Source organism: Brassica oleracea, chromosome C7, assembly GCF_000695525.1.
Source record: "Brassica oleracea var. oleracea cultivar TO1000 chromosome C7, BOL, whole genome shotgun sequence".
NCBI classification, from domain to species: Eukaryota; Viridiplantae; Streptophyta; class Magnoliopsida; order Brassicales; family Brassicaceae; genus Brassica; species Brassica oleracea.
This window is the reverse complement of record NC_027754.1, coordinates 28,310,235-28,320,024: the sequence shown is the minus strand read 5'-3', so window position 1 is coordinate 28,320,024 and position 9,790 is coordinate 28,310,235. Positions and strand designations below refer to the sequence as shown.

The 9,790-nt window shown below is 34.7% G+C and overlaps 1 protein-coding gene across 2 annotated transcripts; it reads left to right on the top strand.

Moving 5' to 3' along the window:
* The first annotated feature begins 2,135 nt into the window (after nucleotides 1-2,135).
* Nucleotides 2,136-3,707, top strand: LOC106303746. Of its 2 annotated transcripts, XM_013740061.1 has the most exons (3): nucleotides 2,136-2,376; nucleotides 2,465-2,753; nucleotides 3,318-3,707. In XM_013740061.1, the coding sequence occupies exons 2-3, from the start codon at nucleotides 2,496-2,498 to the stop codon at nucleotides 3,489-3,491; spliced, it is 432 nt and encodes a 143-aa protein (XP_013595515.1). In that variant the 5' UTR covers nucleotides 2,136-2,376; nucleotides 2,465-2,495; the 3' UTR covers nucleotides 3,492-3,707. The 2 variants fall into 2 exon arrangements, with proteins under 2 accessions (XP_013595515.1, XP_013595514.1); XM_013740060.1 differs by having other exon boundaries at nucleotides 2,137-2,753.
* The last annotated feature ends 6,083 nt before the right edge of the window (nucleotides 3,708-9,790 follow it).

The window sequence follows — 9,790 nt, the reverse complement described above, 5'->3', positions numbered from 1 at the left end:
CAACACAAGCGAGCTCCGATGCAAATACGACACACCGAACACGGCCTAGAAACCAAGATATTGAAACTAGATCTATGATATCAAGTGGACAAGCGGGCTAGCTACTCCGTCGGTCAAAAGATCCGGAACCTCCATCATCATAGCAGAGAAGTTTATGACCAAGGTAAGAACATTCAACCAAATCTCTCTAACCGTGCTACTCCACAACAACTTTCATCAGACCAGAATAGATGAGACTGACGAGAGCCTCTCCTGGCGATGGCGAGGAGCGCCGACCGCCGGAGAAGCTAGGATCTCGCCAAGAAATTTGACGACGGCTGAAAGGTTTGGGAGTAAATTGTTACAAACTTAGATAAGTGATTTAATTACAAAAAGAAAAAGAAAAGAAAATATTTTTAGTGAAAAAACAAAAGGAAGGAAAAATAAGTTGCAAAAATCACGTATTGTTGGCTTTAGTGAAAACAACACAAAAAAAAAAAAAAAACTTACAATGATTTTAGAGATTTTTTTTTTTTACAACATAATACAGTCCAGATCCTCCTTTCTTCCAAAAAAAACATAAAAATATATTGATATCTCTTGTGTTTTTTTTTGTCGATTGTATTATTAAGCCTTCTAGGCAAAAAAATCTAAACAATGAGAACTAGCAAAACAAATATAGAAAAATGATACACCAGTAGGGATCCAAAGTAAACTAACACAAATTTATCTTGCGTGTGGATGACCAAAGATTTTTCATATAAAAACTCCATATTTGCTTTTGGAATAGTTGAATCTCAAGAGAGATAATCTTCATATTAATCCAAAACCACCACGTTTCAAATTGAATTGGGAACGATTGTCACTTTCTTTTTAATACTCCAGTAGGAGTCCCCGAGACGAGATAACTCTTTATATTGCTCTATTAAAAATAATAGATTCAAAGAGATTACAATTCCATAGAATTTCGTGATGCCTTTCGAAGTAACCATATTTTGCAGCAATAACTCCATCACCATCAAATGAAGAACCATCAACGATTGAAGCCGGTAAGACCCGTCGCCACCATCCGCAGTACATCTGTCAATTATCTTTTTTAAACGGTTCAATTGAACTGAAGTTTTTGTCTTACCAAATCTATTGGAAGAAACATACAAAAGAACAATAAAAAACTTTGTCAGATTTTAAATAAATTGACAATCAAACAAACTAAGTGATATAAAGTAAAGCAAATCAAATAAAAAAGCAAAGAATCAAACAAGCCGATGTCGGAGCTATAGAAGCCTCCGGCCATCGGCTTGAAACTAAAAAAAAATCTCTCTCTTTCTCTCTTGACGGGTAGGGTTTTTTCTGAGTCTGACTTTAGAGACTTTAGAATGATTAATTTTTAAAAAATCCCGATTGGTAAGAAAAGAAGCTTTAGTAGGGGTTATTGGTTGTTGTATTTTAATGGATTTGAAAATCTGAACTAAATCTAGTGTTATTGGTTTTATGATTTTAAAATCTGTATTAAAATTATGTGTTATTGGTTTAATGATTCATAAATTCTATATCAAATCAAGTGTTATTCAATCGTACGGATTTACTAATATAATATATTTGATTTTATAATGTTTGGATTTTTTAGTTAAAAATACAAAGACTCAAATCCGAGGGAAAACCTCTGGATTTGCATATTTTACTTGGATTTATAAATACTATATGAATTTCTAAATCAATCAAAATCCTACAAAGACTCTAATCCCACGAAGCCTTTATAAAGACTCTAATCCCACGAAGCCTTTAAAATCCTAACAACAATCGGACCCTAAAACTTACTTTTTTGGGTTTAAATGGCTGTTTTGATTTTATTGCTGGTTTGAAAGCCTTTAAAATCTATGCGGAGGATTAGGGTCAAAATAATTCGTATGTGGAAACAAAACTCTAGTGTTTTGGGAGAGAACATTGAGATAATATTGATTGATTAAGTTTTCATGGCTACCTACATGTATAATGTCGATTTATACATGCTCAAATTTTATGAAATAACTATTAATACTTTGACTTGGTTGATATAGGGAGACAAGATCCGCAACCATGAAGAAATTTTTCAACCAATTAAAGCATTGTATTTTTTTTGGAGGAAAAAAAAAACAAAAATAATGAGGATATTTTGTTGTTTATCATTATCATACACGGCGCCGTTAATTTACAGAGAATTAGAAATGCGTAAAGCAATAAGATCTTGCTCGATCCCTTGCTGATCCAAAAGTTTTCATCTTTTTATATATAATTGTTGAAGAAGAAGAAGAAACGCGAGGAAGATAGAAAGTCTGGGTTTGTTTTATTGGTTTAAGACGCGATCGCAGAAAGTAGAGGGAGAAGGAAAAAGGGATATTCGAAACCCTAATGTCGATTGTATCCCTAACTTCTATCTAATCATCTGTTGATACCCAAAAACAAAAACCTCAACTTTTTCTGATTTAGTGATTCTTTGACATCAAAGTTCGATTTTTTTCTTCTGGGTTTGGGGCCTCATGGGGTTCTTAAAGAAGTTAACCGGAATTTTCGGGTTCGGGCATAACGACGGTGGCCACGGAGTTGAAGATGGTGCAGGAGACAACACTGGAAAAGTCTCTGGCGACGGAGATAAACACCGGGATGGTAATCAGCCGCGGTTCCGTGAAACGGGACTTCCGAGGAAAGGTTTTGGAGTACCGGTTCAAGTCGCAGTTGAACGGTCCAGTCCTGGTCCTATTCTTCAGCCTTGTCCTGCTTCAGACGGTGTACTTCAGGTTTGTCTTTCTTTTTCACCCATCCATCATGGTTGATTGACATTAGTTGATTCTGATTCTAAGTTACTGTCTTTACGCTTTATTCTGAAGTGTGGTGTGATGATGATATATCCTATGCTTAGTTTGTGTTGCTTTTGTGCCTACATTCTTTTATTAACAACGAATCTGTGTCTAGTATTCGCTCATTTCTGTAGGAGGTTTGCAATTCTCTGAATGATCTTATTGAAGTAATTGTCTTTATAATAGTTACTTCATTGTATCTTTTAACTCTTTTCATGTCAAATTAAAGAAACTTCTTTAGAAGCAAGTAGTTTCAGTTTCATCCTACTTGGAAATCTATAGGAAGCATAATGAACTTCATGTTTTAGTGGTTTGGGGAATAACAATTTTGAATCTTTAATTAGTTGAGCGAGTTAATTCATCCTGAGACTACACTATTGGTCATAATGCGATGATATGTACTTTTCATATCATCAAGTATTCCTTGATGGCAATAAGCTATAGTTATTGACTCAACTAAGTTTAACCGAGAAATTATACTATCCAACCTCTTGTTTGGATCAGGGACTACGATGGTATTCAATGCGGCTAAGGATTGATGAAGACGGAGATGTTGCGGATGAGTTCTTGGAAGATCATACCTGTAAGGATTTGCCAAGAAGATGCAGAACAAAAGCTGCAAAAGTGAGTGGGTTAGTGATATCTTCTGATGGGAAACTTCAGCCACTGATGCATTGAAGAATGAGCGACTAGGAGAAAGATTTGCTGATTAGTGTAATTGAATCAGAGATTAAGGTTCATTTAGCCATTCAATCTCGACATAAATCGAATAGAATCTGGTTGTTGATACTTGACAACTCAAAATTATAATGTAACTGTGAATTCTGTTTTTGAAAAGAGACAAGTGAAACTCTTTGGGATTGCCTGAAAACGTATGAGCAATTGTTGAAAATAGACGAGTGCTGTGTGTACATAACCATTTAGCTAAATATCACTCCATCTGTTTCAAAATGTCCATGTTTTAGAAAAATATTGTTTCAAAAGATACATTTCTATATTTTAATGTATTTTTCATTAGGTAATATTATAATAGTAGTAAATTGTGAATTTTGAAAAAAAAATTGTATTTGTTCAACTTTTATTGGTTAAAATTTGTATAAAATAGTTAATAACAAAAGGATAATGCACTTATAATCAAAATTAATGTGTTTTATTAATATGTGTGAAAATTCTAATACATAGATTATTTTGAAATGGATGGAGTAGGCCTGGGCATTTTACCCGGACCCGAGGATCCGACCCGAAACCGACTCGAAATCCCGACCCGATCTTTTTACCCTATTGGGTCTTGTTGTGATGGACCCGCGGGTCTTGGACCCGATCCGAACCCGAGACCCGAGTGGGGTACCCGAAAACCCGAAACTTCTAGTATATGTTAGGTATATATGAGTGTTTTAGTTTATTTTTGGTATTATGGGTATTTTTTAAGTTTCAAATTTTAGTTTTTGGGTATGGTTTTGGGTTTCGGATAAAAATTTAGATTTTCAAAAATATAATTGGGATAATCAGATAAAATTAAAGATATTTTTCATGTCCTTGGATCAGAGTTTAGATAAAATTTCTCATATTTTTCGAGTATTTAAATATTTTCATGTATTTTCTGTGTGTTTTAGGTATTTTTTGGGTTGGACCCGACATGACCCGAACCGAACCCAATCCGTAACCGAACCGTATCCGAATCGACAAACTCTAATTACCCTATTGGGTCCAACTATCTAAGATCCGACCCGACCTGGACCCGAGAAGACCCGACCTGGACCCGAGAAGACCCGACCTGGACTCGAGAAGACCCGAACCGAGAATTTCAAATTATCCTATCGGGTCCTAAACTCTTAGACCCGAAGGACCTGGACCCGCAACGACCCGACCCGAACCCGACCCGAAGACCCGAATGTCCAGGCCTAGGATGGAGTGTGCTTTTACTTTTTTTAATAATATTGTTTGCTTTATATACACAATGAAATTATCACTATTTTTTTAACAATTCAATATATTTTGATAATATTTAGCAGAATTATATTTTAAACCACATTTAAACTCTGTGAAAGATATACACTAAATAATATAATAAAAAAATATGAAAGTTTAATCTTTAAAATTTAATTTATGAATATACGGTAAATCAACTATTTTTATTTTATAAAAAAATAGAAGAAAATCTAAAAAAGAAATTTGTAAATTAATAACTCTATAAATTAATAAAATATTACAATTTTATGAAACAAATTTTTTATCCTTCGATAAAAAAAAGAATCAAATATTATTTGAGATTCTGATGAGTTCGAGCGTAATTGGTTTTTACAAAAAAAATATTCAGAGAGAAATATATGTTATTTGCACAAAAGACCTTACAAAAATTATGAGTTAACAAATTGTTAAGTTTATGTTTTGACAACAAATGTACATGTTATTAATTAATTGAAAATGTCCTTTAGTCTTGTAACTAACCAATGCAGAAGTGCTTCTAAACGAGCTAAACAAAACTCTTGAGCATTACATGCTAAAACCCAGCTTTGCTATTATTTGTCTAACTCTCATACTCCAATTTGTTGAACTGAATTTTCAAGGCCTATATAATTCAAACGACTCTGTTGCATAAGACATTTCAAGTGACCAAGAAAGACCATTTAATTTAAACGAAATTTGTTGAATGTGTAACGAAAACTGAAGATGGAAGAAAAACGATTTTGCATAAACAAGTTTCAGATATCAAATTTAAACCGTGACTCTATGTGGAATGTTGACATGCCTCGACGATAGCTTTGGAGTACAAAAAGATTAGTTGTGCCATCTTGGAGTTGCAACATCCATTGTTTGAAAGCGTGATAAGTAGCCTCAAACAAAGCTTTGCATGATTTTGACGCAATTTCTAAGATAGTTTATCTTCTGTAACAAAATATTCCTGGAAAATTCAAGAAAATTTCACTCTCCAGACGTAAAATTTTCCAAACAATATAAAATTTCTATAAGAAAAAGATAAATTTTATGTTCATATAAATTATGTGATGAATACTTGAAGATGAAGGCAATGGTGGAAGATCCACAAACCACAATCTTATTGTGTACTTGTGGTAGGAGGCTGCTCAGATCACATGAGGTGTATGATCAAGATTCTTAGTGATCAGATGAAACCTCGCCGACCATTTAAATTCATAAACGCCCTAGTAAAAACAGCAGGGTTCCTTCCTACTGTGGAAATTTTCTGGAATGATACAGAGCATCTATTTCTTTCCAGTTTTGCTTTACACCGGTTCACAAAAAAACTAACTAAAGGTTTTGACAGATTGGGGATGTTACCAATAAAACTAAGGAAACTTTTGACAGATTATGCGAGTGCCAAACTAATACTTTGCTTCACCCGTCGCAGACTGCTATGGATGAGGAATCGAGGGCTATGGAAAGATGGAATTAAGAAAAAATTATGTCCCAAAAAGCTAAAATACATTGGTTGAGTGTGGGGAGTGAGAATAATAAGCAGTTCTATCAAGCACTAAAAATCAGAGAGGTTTGAAACTCTATTCGGGAGATAGAAAGAGCTGATGGCACAATCACTACATCTCATGAGGAAATTAAAAGTGCTGATGATGATCATTTTAGCACGTTCATGACCCATTAGCCAGTGGATTTCAAGGGCATGTCAGTGTCTGACCTGTGAGACCTTTTACAGTTTGACTGTGAAGAGCATGACAAAGAACTATTAACATATGGGGTCGCATGCGAAGAAATCAAAAAGGTTTTATATGCTATGCCTCGAGACAAATCACCGGGCCAGATGGGTTCACATGTGAATTCTTCAAGTCAACATGGTCGGTGATTGGGAAAGGGTTTATTCCGAAAAGTATTAACTCAACGATTCTATCTCTCATCCCCATGAAGGAGGAAGCAAGACAGATGAAAGATTATAGACCTATATCCTGTTGTAACGTCTTGTACAAGATTATCTCGAAGATATTGACAAATAGACTGAAGAAACTTCTCCCAAAATTTATATCCTCAAACCAATCTAGCTTTTTCAAGGACCAGCTCCTCATGGAAAATGTTCTCATGGCGTCAGAATCAGTTAAATGCTATCATAAGAGCAGTGTTTCTTCCCGATGTGCGGTTAAGATTGATATTTCAAAGGCTTACGACTCGGTTCAGGGGTCTTTCCTTCTCTCTTTACTTACTGCCATTGGAGTGCCGGATAAGTTGGTGGTTTGGATCAAAAAGTGTATTGAACTGTCGTCTTTCTCAGTACAAGCTAATGGTGAATTGGATGGCTACTTTGGAAGTGAACGGGGGCTTAGGAAAGGTTGCTTTCTCTCTCTTTGCTTCTTTGTTATCTGTATGAAGGTCCTGACCAAAATGATGGACATAGCAGCTATGAACAAGAACCTAGGGTATCATCCCTACTGTCAAGGTCTCAATTTGACCCATATATGTTTCGTTGATGATTTGCTAGTTTTTTTCGGATGGAAAGAATAGCTCAATTGAGGGAATTCTTCAAAATTTTAAAAAGTTCGCAGCAGGCTCGGGTCAAAACATAGGTCTTGAGAAGTCGACTTTATATTTTTATGGAGTTCAAGAATGTGATAAAGTGGATATCCTGGAACATTTCCCCTTCGATTCTGATCTGCTCCCAGATCGGTATTTAGGACTCCCATTGATGACAAAAAGAATGACAATGAATAATTATACTCCTATGTTGGAGTGAATTCGAAAACGATTAACCTCTTGGACTACGAGACAGCTTTTGTTTGCTGGTCGACTACAGTTAATTGGTTCGGTTATTCACAGTATAAAAAACTTCTGGATGTCAGCTTTCGGGATACCTCGCCAATGTGTGAAGGAGATTGATAACTTATGCTCAGAGTTTCTTTGGTCGGGGCCGGAGTTGAATCCAAGAAAGGCAAAGTTCGCTTGGTCTGAAGTATGTAAACCGATAAATGAGGGTGGTCGAGGATTGAAATCCTTGACTGAAGCAAATACTGTTTGTTTTCTAAAGCTAAAGCTCATATGGAGGATTCTAAGTTCTCGCACTGTCTTATGGGTCAAATGGATTGAAAGATATTTAATTCGCAAAGGTTCGTTGTGGAGTGTAAGTGAAAGGATTCTGTATGTGGAAGAAATTATTGAAGTTACGTCCTCTCGCGGAAACTCTTACTAAGTTACAGATCGGTTTACCGGTTCCTCCACCTCCTTCTGGTTCGATGTATGGTCCCCCCTGGGAAAATTGATCGAAACCAAGAGGATGTCTGTCTCTTGGCATCAACCTCAACGCTTCGGTGGAGATTGTGGTACAGTCCTACAGGCAGAAGAGGCACAGACTTGAGACGTTTCAACTTAATAGACAGTGAGATCAAAAACATGCAATACATTGGTTTAATGCATCACGAAGATATCCGACTCTGGAAAGGTACATTAGGAGTTTTCAAGCCCTACTTCAGTACTAAATAAACCAGGAATTTGACCGAAAGATAAGCCAAATGAAACATTGGGCGAAGGGTATTTGGTTGTCAATGACAACTCCAAAGTACTCTATTATCTCTTATATAGCTATTCAAAATCGATTGTCAACAGGTGATAGGCTGCTGCAATGGAACTCGCAGGCGGATGCTACACGTATTTTGTAGCGCATCTATTGAAACAAGAGACCAATTGTTCTTTAGGTGTACGTTTACGGCGGCAGTTTGGAAGCCATTAACAATCAATCTTCTAGGAAGCATTTATACCCATGAATGGCAACTCATCTTAGAAAGGATTTTGGATAAAACTCTGGATATATAGCACTCGATTCTTTCTAACACACTATATGTTTCAGAATACACCATATGAAGAGAAAGAAACTGTAGGGGACATGGAGAGCCTCCTCAGCTAGCATCTCGACTAACACTTTTCATTGATAAGCATATTCAGAACAGAATATCATCTTTCATGAGGTTACCACGAGGAAGATATGCAGATGCAATGGAGATGTGGTTCTTCACAAGATGACCAAGCGGCTTTTTTATTATTGGGTCGTTAAACTTTAAATCAGAAACAATTTCAGAAATAGAGATGCATTTTATATAACAAGGTTTTTTTGGGATGAATATAATTTAACGTTTTTATAAAACAAAAGAATATAAATTAAACTATAATTATTCGCGTCCACCTATTCACCGAGCGTATCGGAGCAAACACGTCTACGAATTCAGCTCAACTACTAAGCTTTTGGTATGCATATGCTTCTGATCTATTAGAAAACTCAAACAATACTATTAAGCTTGAAAGTTATACGTTTATTAACTCTTGAATCACACGGGCAGCAAAACTTAAATTTTTGTTAAGCAAAGAAAAAACACACTTGAAGAATATACTTTTTATGTCACAAATCTGTCTCGAGATTCCGGCGTTGAAAGAAAACAATTTTGGAAAACTTTGTACAGTTCTGGAAAATAAAATTTTATATATATGGAACGTGTCGAAGTTGGTATCGTTATGTAATAAACAAGGTCCACTTTTGTTAATAGAGAATGATATTATTTATTTTGGACTTACTTAGATGCAACACAAACATCTTATATATTAAAACAGAAATCACAATCTTGATTCATGCGTGATTTTTAAAAAAATGGATCTAATAAACCTATTCCTAGAAAGTCATGTTACATTTAATATCTAATCTTATCATTTAAATTTTGGGCCTCCAGAAATTTTTATTGGACTATCAATAATTAGATTTAAACAATAGATGATTCATTAGATTTATAGATAGTATAAATTAAATAGATATAATTTAATACTATACCTTTATATGCTATAAATATTTATCGATATTAATTTTAAAATTATAAAGATTTTTTTTTAAATAACAAAAATCATATTATCTAACAATGATTAATCTTTACTACCTTAAACCAATGAAAAGAAATTTTAAACTATATAGTTTATTTTAAAATTTAAACAAAAACTAAATTTTTAATTATTTACTCAATAATATAAATCTATGAAGCGAA

Excerpts from the sequence above, each read along its gene's own strand:
- LOC106303746 (XM_013740061.1), top strand. The coding sequence starts at position 2,496 with ATGGGGTTCTTAAAGAAGTTAACCGGAATTTTCGGGTTCGGGCATAAC. Across the intron at positions 2,754-3,317 it reads CTTCAGACGGTGTACTTCAG|GGACTACGATGGTATTCAAT; the intron begins GTTTGTCTTTCT and ends TGTTTGGATCAG.